Source organism: Bidens hawaiensis, unplaced genomic scaffold, assembly GCF_021521415.1.
Source record: "Bidens hawaiensis isolate Kalapana, Puna unplaced genomic scaffold, B.hawaiensis_p1.1 tig00036302_1, whole genome shotgun sequence".
In the NCBI taxonomy this organism is placed as follows: domain Eukaryota; kingdom Viridiplantae; phylum Streptophyta; class Magnoliopsida; order Asterales; family Asteraceae; genus Bidens; species Bidens hawaiensis.
In genome coordinates, this window is record NW_027496322.1 from 40,188 (window position 1) to 61,279 (window position 21,092).

The following is a 21,092-nucleotide window of genomic DNA, read 5'->3' on the forward strand; positions in this document are numbered from 1 at the left end:
GCATGAACTCTTAAGTTGAAGAAAGTTTCAAAATAAATTGTTATAATTATCATTTATTGAGTAATAAAGACAATTAATTGTTTCCATTGTTATTTTTTTAAATTTTGAGACTTTGTTACTTTATTTCATTGGATTTGGGGAAATTATACATGAACGTATGGACTGGATGTACAGATGTTTGGATTGAAATGGTAGTTAAAGTCATGAGGTTTGGATTATATTGTTACTTTATTAAACGCGCAATTTAATAAAAATTATAATTATATCTCATTGTTATATTCATTTTTAGCATTTTTTATGTTTTGTACTTAAATGTTTTATAATTTCAATAAAAATAGTTTTTATAACACACAACTTATGTTACAACATCTGTATGTTTACGCTTCATAATTTTCAACATGTGACTTCAGTATATGATGAAGTTTTAATTAATATGTTTTTTTTGTTTCATTTTATAAGTTAGAAATATGTGGCATAACTTAGAATTATGTTTTAAATTGTTGTTTTTCTCTATTTATCTTTGTATGTTGGAGTTTTTTAATTAAAACAACAATGTGATACTTTATAATAATAATAATAATAGTAATATTAATAGCAATAATAATAATAATAATTCTAGATTATCTGACGTTTACAATTCATTAAAATGTATATAACACACACGTGCACCCACAAACGCGCGCGCGCGCGCACACATACACACACACACACACATATATATATATATATATATATATGAAGTTTTATTTATTTTCTGTCTATGTATAACACAGGATTTAACCTAGTTGAAAAATAAAATGACATGTACATCCTTTAGTCTTAGTACTAAACTTATAGAAACTTCATATAAATTATTGTTTATATAGCGTGACATATAGGCAATTACATATCCAAACCTAGAATTTAAGTTTAATACCCCAAACACTAAACCATCAACAACAAGCATGAAGAATGCATACAAACACCAATAACACACCCCTAATCATTTAAACACACATTTTTTTTCTTTGTATAAATGACAGTATTTAACAAAAATTAGTTAAAGCATATTTCTCGTCATAGTCTAACTAGTTGTAAGTTAAATTTATGTAAACTAGTGACAAAATTGAAATTTCTAGTCTCGGGGCGTCAGAGAGATGTGTTGAATGGAAATTGGAAAGTAAAAGTCGGTGGTGGTGACAATACAAAGGTTACACTAATGTAGTGAAACTTGTAATCGACTCATTGGTGGGCAAGTGATTCTGTCTATGTTGTATTAAGTAGTAGGCCGTCAATAAGGTGTTTAAGATCCCATTATATTAAAGCTGAAAAGCAATAATTTTCGTTGGTAACGGATAATTTTTATTGACCTGTTCTTAATTAAGAAAAGGAAAATAAAGGTATTCTATTAATTAAAACGATTCAAAGATAAATGGAATAAATAAAAACTAAAAATCAAAAAAATGAAAAAGAAAACTCTGTGAAATTATATCCTAACATCAAAAGTCATTTAAGTTTAATCATGAAGTTTATTCATACTATGGGACGGTATCTAATCATACGTGTCTAAACAATGTCAGATTTTTTGTGTTGGTGGTGGGTCTGGTAAGCAGTATAGCAGCGTTAATGGCAGTGGCTAATATATATATATATATATATATATATTTAGCATATATTTCTTAACATGTAATTAGTTTCATTGTTCATATATTTATCAAAAATTAGAAGATTGTATTTTATGTATTTATACCAAATTAATGAGATTAAAATTGCAATCTCCATCATGGTATCACAGCCTATTCATAGTTCCTAGCCCTAGCCACCACAATTTTTTTATTTTTATGTTTTGTTTTGCCTACTTCATCGTCTCACCTCCTCATCCCTACTTGTGTGTCTCTATCTCATTCTCACAATAGATATGGACTCTGCCCTCACCGTAAACTTCCCTCATGCTACATGGGTTTTCCCATACAATCAATGGCCAACCCAAACTCCACCATATCACCAAACCTCACAATATCCAAACAATTGGCCAACTCACCTTGTCAGTACCCCACCACTTCTCAGCCCAATAATAACAACACTAGCAACGTCGGAGCCGGTATTCTTGGTTCTCGTCCCAATGAAGCTTATGCAGCGGCGCATGCACCCGCAAACATTGAACAAGCTCTTTACATCATGCCGCTAAACCCGCCTGATCAATGGCACATGGACACCGGTGCGACGTCCCACATGAACAACAACCTAGGTAACTTTTCAAGACTCGTCGGAGAAGATTTCAAAATTCTTGAATTTGCGGAATATTCCGGAGAATCGGAAAAAGATTTCGGCAACAGATATAACGCCGGATAATTTGAACTAGGTTGGTGTTTGTTTGCCGAAACAGCGAACGGTCAACACCAAGAACTGTTTTCCAGCGAGACAACGTCGGTGGTGATTTATTTGATGGTGGTCGTCGGTCATTCTTTAGAGGCAGTGAGTGGAAACCTTTTGCCGGAGCTTAAGGTCCCACGGATGGCGTCAATGTTGAAACCCTAATCGATTTAAGAGTTTATTGATGCTCTAATGAGAATGATCGGATGAATGAATGAATGAATGATAAAGCCTATTGAATTGTGTTAAGTCAGTAACACATGCCTCTACAAATGCTCCCTTCCTCTTTATATAGTCGAAGGAGAGAAGCCTTATTACATAGATCATACAAACTTTTCAGCTTTTGGGGTATCATACAATGGTCTCTCTCTTACTTTCTCGAGTCCTCTCCCTCCAAGCTTTTGTCCATCGTATTTTGGTTTGGACTTAGAGGAACCTATTGGTTTTAGCTTTTAGCCTTGACCATGCAAACAGTGTTACAGCCTTCGGAGACCAACTTAGATTTGGCTTTTCCTTCATTTTTGTGTTGTGCCTGTTCATCCTTATCCTTGGCTTGGGCTCTTCCCTTCTGGGCTTCAGTTTGGGCCTACCTATCTTGTTTCTGTATTGGCCCATTACGAGGGCAACCTCTTCACATATTCATGGCACTTAGCTCGAATGCTTTAATAAGCATTCGAAAATAAAAGTAAGACAAAGGATTATTAATTTTATTAGACAAGAATTGCCACGTCGCGTATGAGAGCTTCTCATTCTCAGATGTCTGGTTTATGAGACATTATGAGAATGGGCACACAGAGCTTTTCCAATGCCTCGTTTGTGAGACGTTTGTAATTTAAGGGGCAAAAAAAATTGGAATGCCCATTGAAATTCTAATTTTTAAATGGCGTTCAAATTGGGGTATAAATTTTCAAATGCAACAAACAAATGTTCAAACACAAAAGATGTTTGAAGACGTGTAATTGGATAAATCAACATTATTAGGGTTTTGAAATTAATTTGATGCGACTACACCGTTACATCACATTTATAAGCCCTCGAATTGTCACTAGCCACTTAAGACAAAAACACCCCGTAAAACATTATGGGAGGAGCATTTTCAAGTTGTTTTGGGTTTGCCTTTATCTCTTGGGCAAAACACGACATGGAGCATTTTCAAGTTGTTTTGGGTTTGCCTTTGTCTCTTGGGCAAAACACGACATGGGGCTGATTAATTAATTTTCTAATATATAATAATAGTTATCCACTTAACAAACTATATTTTAGTCGAGTGGGATTAAGGGACAAAGAAAGGTGTTTCATGGTTTTGTGATTATGGCTTGCTGAAGCATATGGAAAGTAAGAAATGAAAAAGACTTCGCAAGGAAAGAGGTCAAGATTGAAGAAATAATCATGGAAATCAAATCGTTAGGTTTTCTTTGGTACAACCATAGATCTAAAAGGCAATATGTTGATTGGCCAAACTAGTGTAAATTGGGAGCTTTTTATCAGGTGGCTGGCTCGTCTCCTGACTTATGAAGGGTGCCTTGTTTTGGTGCTTTTGCTTCGTTTGTTTATAAAACTTTACTGTTCTAAAACCATGGACCATCCATCGTATTTGCTTTTTCAGTACAAAGGTGATTTAATGTGTGCTGGTTAACCTTTTAAGTTTGTTAAGACAATGTGTGTCGTCCTAGGACGCATAGCCACCACCAGCCACATTCTCGTTGTTAGGACTTGGGGTTAAACAACCAAATCAAAAACAAACAAAAACCTAACTCAAATTAACCAAAAATCGGCAATGAGTTATTTTTTATTCCTAGGTTAACTGAAATTATCCAAACCATATCACTCATATATTTCTATTGTTTAACCTCCATTTCACGCCCTGTTTGCGGTGCGCACATATAATGTATATATGTGTGAATCTTGGGTGGGCAAAAGTGAAATTACAATAATTTTGACGTTATTTTATAATTTCGTGAAAATAGCGTTAAAAGTGGCGAAAGGTTAATCAGGCATCATGTGGTGGCGTTGATAGCCGAAAGACAAAGGCACATGCACCAATCGGCTGGGGTCCTGATGGTTGAGTGTTATGTGCCTTATGCCCGAGGCTTGATACAAAACCACTATCGAGCCGAGGGTCTCACCGAAAGCAGCCACTCTATTCCTATGGAGTAAAGGTAAGGCTGTCTACATCTTACCCTCCTCAGACCCTACCATAGCTTTGCTATTGGTGAGATATACTGAGTACGATGATGATGTTTAACCTCCATTTCATGTATTCTAAATGATTAATTTTAACCCAAGTTTGAATTTAGATATCAACCAAAAGAGTAAATTGTGATTTGTCCAAAACTGTCCAATAGTTTCAACACCAGCCACATTCTCGTTGTTAGGACTTGGGGTTAAACAACCAAATCAAAAACAAACAAAAACCTAACTCAAATTAACCAAAAATCAGCAATGAGTTATTTTTTATTCCTAGGTTAACTGAAATTATCCAAACCAAATCACTCATATATTTCTATTGTTTAACCTTCATTTCATGTATTCTAAATGATTAAGTTTCATCCAAGTTTGAATTCAGATATCAACCAAAAGAGTAAATTGTGATTTGTCCAAAATTGTCCAATAGTTTCAAATTTATAATTTTCATGCCTTTGGTTTCATTTCACTTGAAATTAAACCTAATCTCACTAACCCAATTAGGAGGTTGTTGGGTCGCCTCTTAATAACTATTAATAGACTCTCTTAATTGTTCATAACATCAAAATGGTTAGAGGCTATCTTAAGTCTGATTGGTTAAAAGGTAATATTCTAACGATTATGTCTTAACCATCTAGACTTAAGACTAACTATTAATCATCATTAAAAGACTACCAAGCAGCCCCTAAGTCTAGCCGTTAAACATTTCAACATGCCCCTCACGTGAGGGACACTTTTGTCATTTTTCTCCCCAAATAAAACCTATCCCTAATTCACAAGCCTCCTCAAGACTAGGCCGCTAGGTGAACATGGAAAAACAAGAACAAAATTGCCATTCACGTGAGGTGCATGCTGATAGAATTAACATCCATACATAACGGGGTTAGTGAGATCAAGTTTAATTGCAAGTGAAATGACATCAAAATGATAAAAATCGCAAATTTAAAACTATTAGACTAAAACAAAAAATTTAGACAAACCATAGGGACGAAAACCGCAGTTTACTCCAACCAATGTTAACAAAACCTGTCCAAAAACCAAAAAATTAAACAAAACAAACCCTACACACCCCTTCAATTAAACGAAATGAACCCTACACACCCGTTAATTGAACGAAATGAACCCTACACACCCTGTGAACGAAATGAACCCTACACACCCGTTCAACGCTTCTATGCTAACTCCCCCACCTCCCATCCACCATCAAGTTTGCAACACCTCTCTCATCAAAACATGCGTAGGGAGAGTAAATCAAAAGACATCCCTTAGTACAACGAAATACCCCTGACCCGCGGCACTCATTTCATTCATTCAACGCCTGGGGAGAGACGCAACCCGCAACAAACAATAGAATAAAACTTGCTTGGCTTTTGTCTTTTGACCTCAGTGATCCCATCTTGGTTTGGTTTGGTCAATAAAGCTTGCTTGGCTTTTGTCTTTTAAGTAGTAATTTGAGTTTTCAATTAAACAGCTGATTATGAAGCTGATTCAACCATTTTGTTTTATCTATTAATCATTAAAATTTTCAACTATATATGCAACCGATTGAGCTATATAAGTCTTAAAACCCAATAACGGAAACTGAAAAAGAGCATTTAAACGAACACAAGACTAGAGGTGGACAAATAAACCAGTTAACCAACCAACCTAAAAACAGAACCGAAACCGATTATGTAGACACCGGTTTTGAACCAATTGAATCCGTAGGTTCGAAACCAGTTTGTAATTTTCTTCACCAAAACCAGTTCCAAACCGGTTAACCATACCGAAACTGGCCAAAAGCAGGCAAAAACGGTCAAAACCCAAACCGAACCCAATCAAAACCTGAACCGAAACCAATTGTAACATTGTAAGAAACCAGTTTCGACCCGAACCAAAACCGATTGTAAACCGGTTTTGACTTTTGTTGACCAAACCAAACCAGTTTTAACCCAAACCGGTTTTGAGTGTTAAACCGGTTTGAGCACTCTACACGAGACACGGTTGCTCAGGTAACCGCTCAGATCGACATGAATATCGACGTTTCACAGAGCATTAAATCTCTCAAAAAATTATCTCATTTTATTATTCATCATAGCAACCGAATCAAACAAATCACAAAACATGCTTAAAATAGCTTATAAAAACACAAACTAAATGGTTGTTGCTCAGGTAACCGCTCAGATCGACAATACGTCGACGTTTCACAGAGTTTTAAACCCTCATAAAGGACTCATAGAAAGTATCATCATCGCAACGACAGGATCAAATTATCAACAAAACATAATTCAAATATGTGAAAATGAAACAGAAAAACATGCCAAACAAAAACGGAGAGAACATAAGTTTGAGGCTAGGGCATATTTTGGGGCCGCCGCCGCTTTGAGTTGTTTCAGATTAATGGTACATTGTTGTTTATATACAAACAAACGTTGCATTTAACCCCTTAGACTATTACGTAGGTTTATTTGCCTCCATTATTTTGAACCAACTCAAATTTATTTATTTATGACGTAGTTACGCGGTTGGTCACTAATGTTTCTCTAGAGTAATAATATTGGGTAATAAAGTATGAAAGTCACATATATAGGTACTAAGTTTTTAATTTTGTAACAATGTTACGTACTAACTTTAACTTCCTTTAAATGTTAACAGAAAGTGAAAGGAACATAAAAAAACGTAGAGCATTATTGTTATTACACGTTCCCACGAAATGTTTGGTATATTTGTGTTTTTGAATGTTTTGGAATTTCATGTTCTGATTAGTATGACAACTAGTGATTTATCCGTGTGTTGCGTGGCAAATTCGGTCGGTAAAACTCAAGCATTACAGTTGCGAGTTAACGTAAATTCGGTATGCATTGAGTATGTTCGTTACAGTACTAGAACTAAACATAAAAAATAAATTTGTCAAATTAACATACTTAAAATAAAATTAAAAAAATTGCGATGATTGTATATTGTACTATTTTTAAAATTAACATATTAAAAACAATATTTATTTGGTCAATAATACTCGGGCGTTGTGTTACAGCAGTGAGTTGACGCATATTGGTTATGTTCGTAACAGTACCTTAATAAAACCCAAAATATAAAGTTGTTGAATTAACGTATAAAAAGATTAACATAAAAAAAATTAAAATATTTAAAATAATGTTTATCCGATCGGTAAAATCGGGTGTTGATAAAACCCGAGCGTTGGTAAACCCTTGCATCAATACAACGAGTTGACGCAAATTCTGTTAACTTTTAACGGAAGTTAAAGTTAATATTTAGCACAGTTACAACATTAAAACCTTAGTGCCCATATCTGTAACTTTAAACCTTAGTATCCATTTTTATTACTTTAGATAATCGTCATGAACTAAATGTGTAATTGTGTTTTTATTTATTTAAATTTGATGTTAATGTAAACCATTCCATTTTAAAGAAAACTTTTGAGTTTAATCAAGGCTTTAGTAGATGGGATATTAATATCATTTTGATATCAAATGTGGAGAAAAATATATAAAACTTAAATTGAGATAAGTTCATTCATCTCATTTGTAACCTTTGATTTAGGGTACATATCTACAAGTTTAAACTAAGGTTTAGAAAAAGGTTAAATTAAGATTAACTGTTCATGTCCAGAATATTCATTTGAAACTACAAATTGATAAATATATTTTTCTTTAAATAAAGAAAATTTGGTATCGTTTATACTAAAACAAAAGGATCATATAAGACAAGTCAATTCAAAATATTAAGAAAGTTGATCATCATCAGTTCAAATATTCAAGTGATATTGGTAGTATAAAAGGAAGAACAATATGATGTGTTCATTTTTTTTTCTCTCATAAGCAGCAATTGCAATGGTAACCTTTGGGCTTAGCTAGTGTTGATGAACAAAAAAAAGCGATTTTGGATGTGACGAAGAAAGACTTTTAATATACTTGTGTAATACGTTTTTTAACTCATATTGACCCGTGAGTTGTTTTCCGTCTACTCAGCCTATATAAACTCATTGATAAGTTATATGCGGCAAAAATGATACAATGCCACGATAATCACTCAAAATTGGATCTTTGAAAACTAGACTTAAATGGAGTGTTATTATTATTATTACCATAAACAAACCTATACACTCGGTTGGCGTCTAGGGATGGTCTCGGTGAGGCATGAGATCTTAAAAAAAGTTATATATACATATAAATATATTTCTTTTTACATCAATAAATGAACTTGGTTTAAAATGACTCATAAGAAACCAATAAGAGCGTCGAAAATCTAAAAATGTCCATTATTAAGCAATCTCATAATATGTTACCGGATCCAGACCTACTATTGAAATAATGAACTTGTAAATAACATAATAATATGTTTTATTAGGTCATTTTGGGATGAATTTTTTTTATATAAGGGTCTTTTTCGGGTACTTGTATTGGACATTTAAAATTTCGGAGACGGCTTTTAGTCGTGGTGCCTAATGCGATTACATAACCACCTATAACATTCTCTTCCTCTCTCCATTGAGTACGACAAACACTATGTACAAATAAGTTACATGATCGTCATAATTTTACACTTAAAACTAATTAAGAAATGAATAACATTAACTTTTAAGGGTGGGCTTGGTTGCAATACGCAAGGCATGGCTCATGGCTGAGATGGTATGAGTACCGCCAGGGGACATCGCCCAACTCTGTGGTAGGTGGTGATGAGCCATATCTCCACACCGACCACTCATTTTTTTCATTTTTATTTGCCAGTATTATTAATTAAATGTGCTACTTTTTATTCATATCGTACAAACTAATGATTTAGAGATGTGAAACATTACAATCTGCATGGTTTAAGGATGATTTAAGGAAAAATGATGTGACATTGGTGTATAAGAAAAACATGTGTCAATGATTGAGAAACGGCACCCACAACCTCTATCATATACTCATACTCAATCGTGAAGTTCATTTTATTAAAAAGTAGTATTTACATGAATGAAAGATCAACTTTAAAACTAGCTGACATTTTGGTCTTTGGAGTGATAAAAGAGAAACACACATGTGTAGATTTTATATGGTTTTCTCTCTTGGGGGCTTAACCGATGAGATATATTTCATTCTTGAGGGTAAAATAAAACATATATTTAGCTTTTATTGAATAAAGAGGGGTTGCTTAGGATTCCTTATTTTACATTCTTAACTTTTCTAAAAAGTTAATACGTTAGAACGTTATGACTTATTAAATTATATCCTTTCATAACATAAGCAATCCTAAATAACTTTTATGGCTTGTTTGGTTGGTTGGAATCCTTAGGATTTCAATGGAATTCAAATTCTATTCCTTAACTTGTTTGGTTGGCTAATAAAAGAAATTGGAATTGAAATCAATTCCAATCAAATCCTACAATTAATGGAATTCAAATCGCTCAATATCTAGATGGAAAGTTGAATACTAATGTTTGCAACATTACCAAAATATCCATAGTTTCCTAAGCTCCACCATGGCCAACTTTATCTCCGGCCACCACCAATAAATCTCCGACCACCACGACAAACCTAACTCCGGTGACATCTAAACCATGCTATTCCGGCGATAACATTACCTGAGCATTGCCGCCACCCCCTTCGTTTTTTCGGGCTATATCCTTTCCGACCATATCTGAACCAACGAAACCTTGGGTTTTCCTTCACCAATTTTGAATGCCACTGGTGGCCGAAGATGGGCGGTTGAAGCTCGCATCTACCGATGGTGGTCGAACCACATATTACAAATCTACGTTTTTAGAACCATGTAACTTATGAGATTAAACAAGCTGAAATGAAAGAAGAGAAATGGAGAGATTGAAGTGCGAAAGACATAGGCATATGGTGGTGGGCAATGGCTGAAGGTGGTGGTCAGCGATGGCTGAAGGTGGTGGTAGGCAATGCGACAGACATAGGAAGGGACAGTTTTGTCTTTGTAAGGCATTTCTACATTCCAATTCCATTACCAAATGTATAACCAAACACATATTGGATTTTTAAAGAAATCCAATGAATTCCAATTCAAATTCCATTTCCATACAAATTCCAATTCCAATTCCCGTCACCACCACCACCACTGGTTGATACCCGTCACCACCACCACTCCTCCTAAGCTTCACCGGCCAACCTTCCTCTCCAGCTTCACCGCCACCCACCACCACCAATCCTTAACCCTTTCCTTCTTCTCCGGCCACCCTTTCCTCTGCAGTTTCACCGCCACCCACCATCACCACTCCTCTCCGGGCAGCCTCTCCTTTCCAGCTTCACCACCACCTACCACCCCCACTCCTCTGACAACGTCTCCATCTCCCTCCGCACCTCCGGCCCATCCCTCAAACTCGCCTACAACACCTTCGCCACAAATACCGTTAACCTTCCGTACCTCTACCAACCCCGTGTACACCACCAGCCATCAGTTCCACGACTTTCTCGTTTCCGGCCACCATCTGTTAATACCGATCTGCTGGCTTCTTCTTCTTGTGCTCACCCTGTTGCCACGAGTTTCCTCTCCAAAGATTTTAAACAGGAGAAGCCACAAATGACTACATCTACAAAACCCCCAAATATTTAAACATGTAGATGTTACATTATGCTATTTGAGCAGATCTAATTTCATGAATCAGATCGGTTCTTTAATTATGTGACTCTTTAGGTTGTTCTTCCTCAGTTTGGTTCCTTGACTTCCTTGGTCATAGAACCAAAGTTGATTTTTTTGGGTTTCGTTGACCTTCTTGGTCATCTAATCGTAGTTTGATTTTTGGGTTTTTGAGGCTCGATTGTGGTTATTGGCTTTCGAGGTGGTTTGTTAGGAGGTGGTGATGTGGCAGGGGCTCTTAAAGATGGTGTTTGGCCGTGTCCATTTAGAGGTTTCCACTGTTGCCCGTATGGATCACCGGGATCCAAGGGGGTTCGATTGGTCGCGCATATTAAGCGGCTCCATTTGTCATCGGATGACAAGAAAGCAACCTTGCGGGAGGTGATCTCCACAGATTTGGGTTTGTTTGTTTCGGTTGGTGAGGCTTTAAAAGTCTCGCGCCAATGGGTGTGTGGGGTGTGTATGGAGTTACATGCTCTCCGTCGGGGGTGCCATCATGATGGCGGGACAGTCTGGTTCAAATGGGTTGCGGGAGATGTGGAGGAGTTTATAGTTGGGATTGCTAAGTCGTATGTCAGGAGGGAAACTGTTGCGGTGGGAAAAGTGGGGGTGGATGTTGCCCTCCTTGACCGTGTATTCGCCCTTCCTATCACGACTGTTAAAAGCATTCCTCATAGCAGTCGTATGGCTTTTTCCTAGGCCTTTGGGGATGCTCTGGGCAAGCTGGCGACTATGCCAGAGTCTGTTGAAACGTGGGTGAAACTTTTGTTGTTACCACGTTGCACATTACGAATTTTCAGACCTTCTAGACGTCAGGAACGCAGGTCTGGCAATAGGAAGTCTCTGCAATGCCGTAGTATTCAGCAGGCGTTGGTAGCCTGGGGTGACAATGATGGTTTCAGTGACCTTATTTTATCGCTTTTTGACCAACCCACAGGAGTTGCATCAGGGGGTGATACGTTTGTCCCCCAGTTTACGGAAAGTGGCGGTCGGGCATTTCACTACTGCTGTTAAAGTTTTATGCTCTTCAGGGATTGCACCTTTCGGTAAGGATACTTTGGATGAGTTGGTGTCAAAGCATCCCATCCTACCTTCTCCGAGTATGTCTGTTTCCTTGCTTTCTGAGCCTCCACTTGTTGTGGACGTTGAAAGCGTGCTTGGTTGCACTAAATCTTTCTCTAAGTGGACTTCATGTGGGCGGGACGGATTGAGAGCCCAACACATTTTAGATGCGTTGTGTGGAGGGAGGTCTCTGATTGCTGATAGTTTGCTCAAGGCCATTTCTGTGGTTGTTAATTTATTTTTGGGGGGGGGGGAGGTGCCCTAGGGTGTTGGCAGAGTTTGTTGCGTCTGCCCCCCTTACGCCATTGCTGTCACACCCCAATCTAAGGCGGAAATGCCGGGGCGTGATCCGATTGCTCACAGCTCAAAGATACTATCATGAATATAAGTGACAATATCTAATTAATTATTATATTCAAAGTATACACACATTATTCAATTACAACAAACAATTTAAATACAATGAATATAAACTCAAATAATGATTATCTTGATTATATCCTAAGGTCTTGTCTACGTGTCCAAACTTTAATCTTCAATACAAGCAACCTGCATATGCGTTTAAAATGGAGTTTTGTCAACATAAAATTGAGTAAGAATATCACCAGTTTTGACACAACAATATAAATAATAATGACGTGATAAGTGCGGTAAATATAATCAAAACATAAACAAGTATGTAGACCGTTGCCAAGCGAATCGGGCATTGGTCACCAGCAGGAACACCCGCCATATGATTGATTGAATAGTAATCCCAATATACGATTGATTGAATGGTAACACAAGTAAGCAAGTAGCACGTATGTTTGATTAAGTTACTCACAATAACACGTATGCATTTATTTGAATATATATATAGTATAAAATACGGATATGTATGCATATGTCCCCAAAACGTTTTAAAACAATGTATAAAAAGAGGAATGATAAACTCACCTTAGATTAACGACAAACGAATATAACTACAAATAAGCGAGCTAACGAATAAGCGAGTCATCCACTACACGTCAAACGATATGAACAAATCAGAATCTGAGATTTTAGGATATGATAATATAAATAAAAACGAACTCGTTGTCGCTGGAATCAATCCAAAACGGGCGTTTAGAACTCAAGTTATGTTTGTTTTAAGATTTAAGCGAGCTGGTACTGACCAGAATCCGAACAGCGAGTCGGAAGTCGGGTTTTGGTCAGTAGCCTTAAAATTTTGTTATGAGAATAAAAGTCTTTTGGACCGAACGTTGAATCCAACCAGAAGTATGAGAAAACGGATAGTCAAACTTGTTGACTATTTTGCCCTTTAGCGAGTTTTAAACGATTTGACCAGTCAATACCCATCAACCACTGAAATTGATTGAAGGTTATTAACCAGGGAATATGTATGAACGATTCCTTTTTTTACAACTTACCCAGAAAGTGAAAGGATCAATCAAGAAGATGAGTCAAAGGTCGGTGCATAAGCAAAGTCAACCGAATAAGCGTGTATCTTCAACAATAATGCCAAAACTGAAGAGGATGATGATGGTCAGAGGAGGTGACGGTTGAGAATGTTAAAGTAGGGTTCAGGGAAGTTTTGTGGCAAAGATTGTAAGTGTTTTTAATATAGTAAACACTAAAACGAACTATATTTAGTAAATTCACTCGTTTAGGAAACCGAATATGCATTTAATGACTAAATCAATGAAATAAGTTGTAGATTTCATTCATGATCAGTATTTTAGAGTATGGACTTGTAAATTTAGTTAATATTTTTTTCTTGGACCTTAATTTACTCAATTTATGTAAAAAAATAAGCGATTTGGATGCTAAAAACAAATTAGGAAACAAAATAAGCTATTTAATGAGAAAATCTAGTACAATAACTAACAAAATTTGGCTTGTACACCAAGAAAACGAAATTGGACCAGTTATAACATTTCTTGGAGTTTAAGTTTCGTTAATTTAGTCGTAAATAGGAAAGAATTGGCAAAACTAGTCCCTGTAGTTCCCGAAAATACGATTCTTAGCCGTTTTAAGCGATTTTAAAGGTTTCTAAGGGATATTTGGTATAATTAAAAGTTATGAAATTATAAAATAAGTTAAACCCAGTTAAATACCAATAAATACAAGTTTTAAATAGTTCGGAAGATCCAAATTACGTTCCTGAATCGATTTAAACTTAAACGAATACAAATACGAAAAATTCGAGATGTTACAGTCTCCCCTACTTTAGGGAATTTCATCCCGAAATTAAGGAAAACCAAAACATAATCTTTTTGAAAATAATTGAACTTTTTAAGAAAAATATCATAACCTAGAACTTCTAATAACCGAAGCAACGCTTCAAATGACAATCCGATAATGACACTTATATATAGGATGTACCAGCGGCGTATCCACCATGATCCTTATCATCTCATCCTTTGTATCGTTACCCAAGCTACCTTAGGTTCTAAATAATGACACACAATCTTACGTATTATGATTTCTATGCGAGGACTTTGGTAATTACGTGTCGACCCATAATTACTTAGATCGTCGGATGGTCCGCATAACTCATTCCATCACGTGGGTTATAAAATATTTAAAACCATCATTTTGAAAGAAAACAAATGTTTTGATAATTTTTAAATATAAATTCAAAAGATAATTAATACATGTTCGAGTTGAATTTGTTAAAACCGTGAAATTTCTAAACACCTTTTATAGCAAAGTTACAAATTTTAGAGTTTGGAATGGATTTTGTGAAACAGACATTTGAATTGAATTATGATGATCAAGAATAAGCTAAGAGTAGAATATGAAGTTAAACATGATAGATAAAGGAACTTGTTTCATGAAATGATATGCGTAAAAGTTTAATTTATAACAATTCTTAAGATAGTTAATAACATGTGGAATCTTTAAAGATCGTATTCATTAGAATGAAATTCTTAAGATCGAGAGTATAAGTTTAAACGAAGATTTTGGTGAGTCGAGTTTGATTAGTTCGAGAACTTATGGGATTTAAAGAAAAGTTAATATAAAGTTTATAGCTTTTCAAGTTGGTAATTTTGAGATTAGATTATTTCGATTAAGATATTCTAAAATATTATAATAGTTAGTAATTAATAATTTAAATATTAATGATAATACGAAAATATACATATTTGAATTAAATTGTTAATAGATTAAATTGGGAAGCAGATATTCCCGAATCACCGAGATAGTCCTATTCCAATTAAATCTTTAAAATTAGATAAAATATAAATTAGGTAATTGAAGATATTAAATTAGATTAAATTGTGAATTCTTTCATTTTCACAAAATCTTTATAAATAGTAGGAAATAAGTAAATTGAATTATCGATGATTTATTATGGAAAATTTGAATAAATAATGAATATCAAATTAATAGTGGAGATGAGAATGAGATATGAAATATTACAATAAAATAATCACGAGGCGAGAAATGCATGAACCACCATGACTATTCTAACACTACGAATTTATCATTAAAACGTTTTAAAATTTTCAAAATTTATCAGAAGCCAAAGTAGGGAGTTGAAATATTTACTAACCAACGCTTAGTTTCAAATAACGAACTTAATCAATAAATAACGTGAGTGATGAGTTTTTAATGGAGATTTATCAAAAAGTCAATTTTAATGGTAAAAATTTAATTAATGGAAAATTTAATTTAATTTAATTTAATAATGAGAATTAAATTTGGATGATGAAAAATTTAGTTTAATATCGATAAAATTTGCAATATTTGAATTTTAATAATAAAGACTTATGGAAAGTAAGTTGTGAAAAGTAACATGAGGAAAAATAAGAGATAATAAAATATTTATAGTTTAAAATTGAGGATAAGGATTTAAATGCACATAGAAATTTATAGTTTGAGAATATGTAAATAAATAAGAAAAGATGATTTAAATAATATTTTAATGGATATGAGTTAGTATAAGATTTCTTGTTCGATATATTTTAGTTTTGTCGAGGTTGGTGGTCGTTTGGTTAACGAAATACGGCAGCAAACTCCTTGTCGATTCTAGTAGTTGAACAGAAATCACGAGAAGCAGGTGAACGACGTTGATTATGATGATTGATTCCTAGGAAAGACATTCTATGAGGACCAACAACGAAATTGTATAAGATGATGGGTAATTTGTGGAAATGAGTTGATGTGAGATAAAGGGATGCGTCCGTATATGTATGTATATAAATTAGTGCTAGTGAAGACTCGAGGACGAGTCGGGATTTAAAATAATATGCATAAGTTTGAAGCATTTAAGTAAATGAACAATGTTTATAAAATTTTTCAAGAATAAAATAACCAAGCATATAAAACGAGTTGACCTCCTATGAGCTTTCCATAGCAATTAGAATGACCCAACTAAATAAAGCAACATAAAGGGTATGTTTGACAAGGAGCTTTTAGGATCTTTTAGGGGCTTCAAGCTTCAAGCTTTTAAGAAAAAGCTCATACTCAATTAAAAGCCTTGTTTGGTTGGAAGGAGCTTGAAGCTTTTAGGTCATAAGAAAAAGCTTAAAGCTCCAACTAGTAGTGTTTAGAAAGAGCTACAAGCTTTTAGTGTTTTAATTACTTAAATAACCTTCCAAAATAAGTATATTCAATATTATTGTTTTTTAATTGTGCCCATTTTGGTCATTTTATACATTTATTAAAAGCTCCAGCTACTCTGCCAAACACCTAAATATATCTAAAAACTACTGCTTCCAGCTACCAGCTTCCAGCTAGTTTTGCCAAACATACCCAAAGTTTATGAATTGGCCTCCCATGAGCGTTCCATGGCAATTTGTTGGCCCAATTCAAATAACGAATAACAAACAATTGAGTTGGTCAGCCCATGAGCTTGTATATGGCGTTTAACTGACCTAACTAATTAACGAATTATCAAATCAATGGAGTTGGTCGGACCATGAGCGTTACATGGCATTTAACCGACCCAACTAAATACCGAATCAACGAATCAAATATAAGTAGTTGGTGTATCTCGGAAACCACCCGTTCCAACCCAAAAATCAAATCGAAAATGGTTAAAGAAACGGATAGCTGACGAAAAAAGGACAGAACTTTTGAGTTGAAAGTGAAACCTTAGAGTTATATTTTCAATTTTGAAAGCATCCGCCATCGTCGCCGCCACCCCGTGTTGCAGCATAGCCTCCACTGCGTATGTTCCTTCTGATTCTCCCAAATTTAGGGCTTTTTTATTTATTTATTAGTTGAGATCGATTGATTTTCATTTCGAGTTTGATACATTCTCTCACAGGATAAACTGCTGCTTATTAATCACGCTCACACACTCCACTCATCCATCCCAACTAAAAGCTTTCATTCAAAGATGAATAAGCATTATGTTTTTTCTTTTCAAAATGACCTCAATTTGTGGATATTATTAGCATAGCTGATAACCTCCTCAGATGACAAATTGTGGATATTAGATAGTGACTGTTACTTTGACAACAAATTAAATATCTAATATTGCAATTCTGAATCAATTGTATTGCTGTTCTGCTACTGTAACCTATTTTCTGTCGGTTGTCTTTCGTAACCTGATAAAAAGTAAACTACATGTAAAAATATTATCTCACTTATGCAATCAAATTGCAGCTTTCGGATCCGAAAGAGAGAGAAAACATGATGCTGGTGGTGGTTTAAGAGGGAGAATGGATGAAAACGACGATAGACTAAGCAGATTGCCAGATGAGCTTATCCATAAAATCCTCTCTTTTCTCGACATCACACGTGCTATTGAAGCCAGTGCTTTGTCATCCAGATGGAGGTACATCTGGACTTCATTGCCCTATCTCAATTTCTCAAGCGAGGAATTCCATGCGTTGCTCGACTTCTCCAAATTTGTTTCATGCGTTCTGTCTAACCGAAATAATCAAACAGACGTGTATTTCGTCGCCCTCACTGTTCATGGAAAGGTTAGCCATGAATTTATCGAAAGAATTTTAGACTATGCGTTCTCCCACAACGTCCAACAACTGAACATTACTCGCTTGCATGGAAAGGGCTTGAAGGTTATTGAATTCCCTCTTTGTTCCTTTAGTTCTCCGTATCTCAAAGATACAATCCTGCCTACTTGGCAGTTGCCGGCTTTAACAACGCTAAATCTCCAACGAGTCAAGTTGTTTGATCACAATACTGGCCTTTTCTCCAATTGTGCAAACTTGAAGAACCTCACCTTGAATAATTGCATAATTTACTGTGAACCGGTTGGTTTCAATATATGTCACGATGGACTGTCCAATCTAACACTTGAAAATGGTTATGATAGTGTCAATGTGGTTACACATCAACTTAAGAATCTCACTATAATAAATTGGTCAGGGGTGCATCTGGTTTCCGCACCCGAGCTGGCCTCCTTGCATTACAAGGGGGGTGATGATGATATTCCTATGAAGGTTTCTGCAGACCTTCATTTAGAGAAGGTGGATGTATGTATTCAATGTTCCTTCGAAGATGAGGAATATACTCGTAAAACTGTTTGTCTACTTCAACAACTTCGTGGTGTCAAGTTCCTTACACTTAACTTTGAACTTGTTGAGGTATGTTGGTATTGATCCTTTATGTTTATCATGCAAATATAAAAAATATTTTTCATATAAAGTTGCAATATTCATGCTATTGTGGAGAAACTTTAAAAAGTGGCATATTGTATTATTGTTAGTGCTTACAGCCTTACCGGAGTCTACTGCTTTCATTCGACTACTATTAAGAAACATGTATTTAGACTTATATCTTTACTTATGATTGTGAGATTGCATTAAAATGTAAATAGTTATTTTTGTATTGTTTGCAGCTTCTTTCTTTATCTGTGGAAGTAATCTCACATCAGCATTCTCCATTTGCTAACTTAAAGAGTTTAAAGATTTATCCAGCCTATGTTATCCCGGAGGGGCAAACACAACCAGAAGTAACAGTGTCTCTGGAAATCAAAAACTTTGTGCTAGGTAGTTCTCCAGGTGCCACTTTCACAATGGTTTCACATGAGGTATGTACACCTTTAAGTTTAGTTTCAAATAGAGCCTATGCGCTAAATTTGCAAATGTCTTGATGCGTGTTATATAACCCATGGAAACCATTCAGGAGATTAGAGCTGTGAAGAATGTTGCAATAGCACGGAATCTTATGAGAGAATTGCAGGGGCTACTAAATCAGTGGGAAGAAAATAGTGAAACAAATACTAACGATACGAAGGCAACAGTGCATGAGCAAGTGGAAGTTGAGAACGAACCAGACGCAAAAATGAAATGGCATTTTGGGGAAACGATGACACATATCGAGAACTATTGGAAGGATCTTAGTGAGCAGTTGGATAAAGGGTATAAAGATACTATTAGCACAATTCAATTTTGCGGACGATTGAAGGAGTACTGACAAAGCTGCCTACATCACACCGTGATAAGTTGCAAGCACGGTTTTCTGGTTTGTGTGCAGAGGCTGAGATAATCATGGATAAGATGATGGATTGCATGAAGATTCAATGTGATAAGAAACCACACTCGTCTACTTGACAAACTGTAAGTTGTTGATTTTTCATATACTCTGCATCTGAATCTGTTAATTCTTCTTTATATCAGTCTACAAGCCCAAGTATTTGATAAATAAATAAATAAAGTATAAATATAACGAAAGGGCTTGCTTGGGTTGGATGCTGGTTTCTAAATGTCGCAAGTTCAAATCCCACCTTCTACACTTCATTTATTGTTTATTAAGTTGCCAAAGTAAAAGCATAGCCGTTTAAGCTTTTGATAATGACCAAACATGCCCTGAAGTTTGCTTTAGAACTTGTACTTTTAGCCGTTTCATAAAATTCAAGTTTTCTAAAAATTAACATTATTACTAAAATTACTTAAACCATAAACTAAAAATTTCAATAATACATTTATATTTCTGTTATAACTTATTATAGGTTATAATCAATTTATTAAATTTTGTTGCTTATTCAATCACGCAAAATAAAATTATGTACCGGTTAGCTATTTAAAAATCTCACAGGTACAATTCACTAAATTCTCAAGCTAAATTGAAATTTTCCAAGTTTTTCGTGAACTTTTTACAATACGTACTTACATCTGCAATTTAATGCGTTAATGAAGTTCTAATAAAAGGCTTCATGTAGGCTCCGCTTGACTCTTTCTGTGACCAGCGATCGAACCAATTGTCTGGAAAGAATTCTGTGACCCGACATGAACACAAATATCGTGTCATAAACATGAACCCAAACACAGCATGTGTATTCATGGGTTAACACGAACACAGCCCATATAACCCGAAAAAAGGATTTTATTTAAATATATTTTTGGCATATTAATGCTTTAAAATGGTAAATTAAAAATTTTTTTTTGAAGCAATATGTTATAAATATGCCAATACATTTTTAAACTTTTAAAATTTCGTATAAATAAAACACAATCAATTTATTTATGTTGTAACATAAAAAATAAATTAGTGGGTTAAACGAGTCAACCTTCGAACCCGCTAGGTTGACATTAGCATGGCATGCTTAGCTAAGCGTGTTCAATTCGTAAGACCAGAACCCGTTTAGACTAAATCCAAACCTGCAAACATCATATTAGGTTTGTGGCGTGTCAAAAATTCACGCCCGTTGTTACGCCAGACCTGATCACACCCACCTTCATGCATACTCGTATTACTATAACTAAATGAAATGGATTTACAAGAACTTTAATAGAAACAAATTAAAAAGCAAAACTGATTTAAACGAGAAATGTTGCCTCAACAAGAAGCGCTGATAAATAAATAAAACCTTGTTATAATCAATATCCCAACCGATTTTGTCTTTTGTTTTGCTTTCAGGTTCTTAATAGTTAATAACCCTTAAGAGTTATTACCCTTCTGCAGCAACTTGGGAAGGTGAAGTTTTATATTTATTATGCTTATGAACTTGACTGTAT

At 35.1% G+C, this 21,092-nt stretch overlaps 1 protein-coding gene and 2 non-coding genes across 3 annotated transcripts; 1 reads left to right on the forward strand and 2 right to left on the reverse strand.

Moving 5' to 3' along the window:
• Positions 1–6,519: 6,519 nt before the first annotated feature.
• On the reverse strand, positions 6,520–6,616 carry LOC143588291 (small nucleolar RNA snoR128). The gene has a single exon (XR_013145080.1). It is a non-coding gene; the product is annotated as a small nucleolar RNA snoR128 (small nucleolar RNA).
• A 63-nt stretch (positions 6,617–6,679) lies between these two features.
• On the reverse strand, positions 6,680–6,772 carry LOC143588292 (small nucleolar RNA snoR128). Its single transcript, XR_013145081.1, has one exon. It is a non-coding gene; the product is annotated as a small nucleolar RNA snoR128 (small nucleolar RNA).
• Positions 6,773–11,847: 5,075 nt separating this feature from the next.
• On the forward strand, positions 11,848–19,551 carry LOC143588286 (uncharacterized). The gene is made up of 5 exons (XM_077069335.1): positions 11,848–12,067; positions 12,147–12,380; positions 17,776–18,719; positions 18,974–19,165; positions 19,261–19,551. Exons 1-5 carry the CDS (start codon positions 11,848–11,850, stop codon positions 19,549–19,551), a joined length of 1,881 nt encoding a protein of 626 aa, XP_076925450.1.
• The last annotated feature ends 1,541 nt before the right edge of the window (positions 19,552–21,092 follow it).

Excerpts from the sequence above, each read along its gene's own strand:
- LOC143588286 (XM_077069335.1), top strand. The coding sequence starts at position 11,848 with ATGCCAGAGTCTGTTGAAACGTGGGTGAAACTTTTGTTGTTACCACGT. Across the intron at positions 12,068-12,146 it reads CACAGGAGTTGCATCAGGGG|GGATTGCACCTTTCGGTAAG; the intron begins GTGATACGTTTG and ends TATGCTCTTCAG. Across the intron at positions 18,720-18,973 it reads TTAACTTTGAACTTGTTGAG|CTTCTTTCTTTATCTGTGGA; the intron begins GTATGTTGGTAT and ends TATTGTTTGCAG.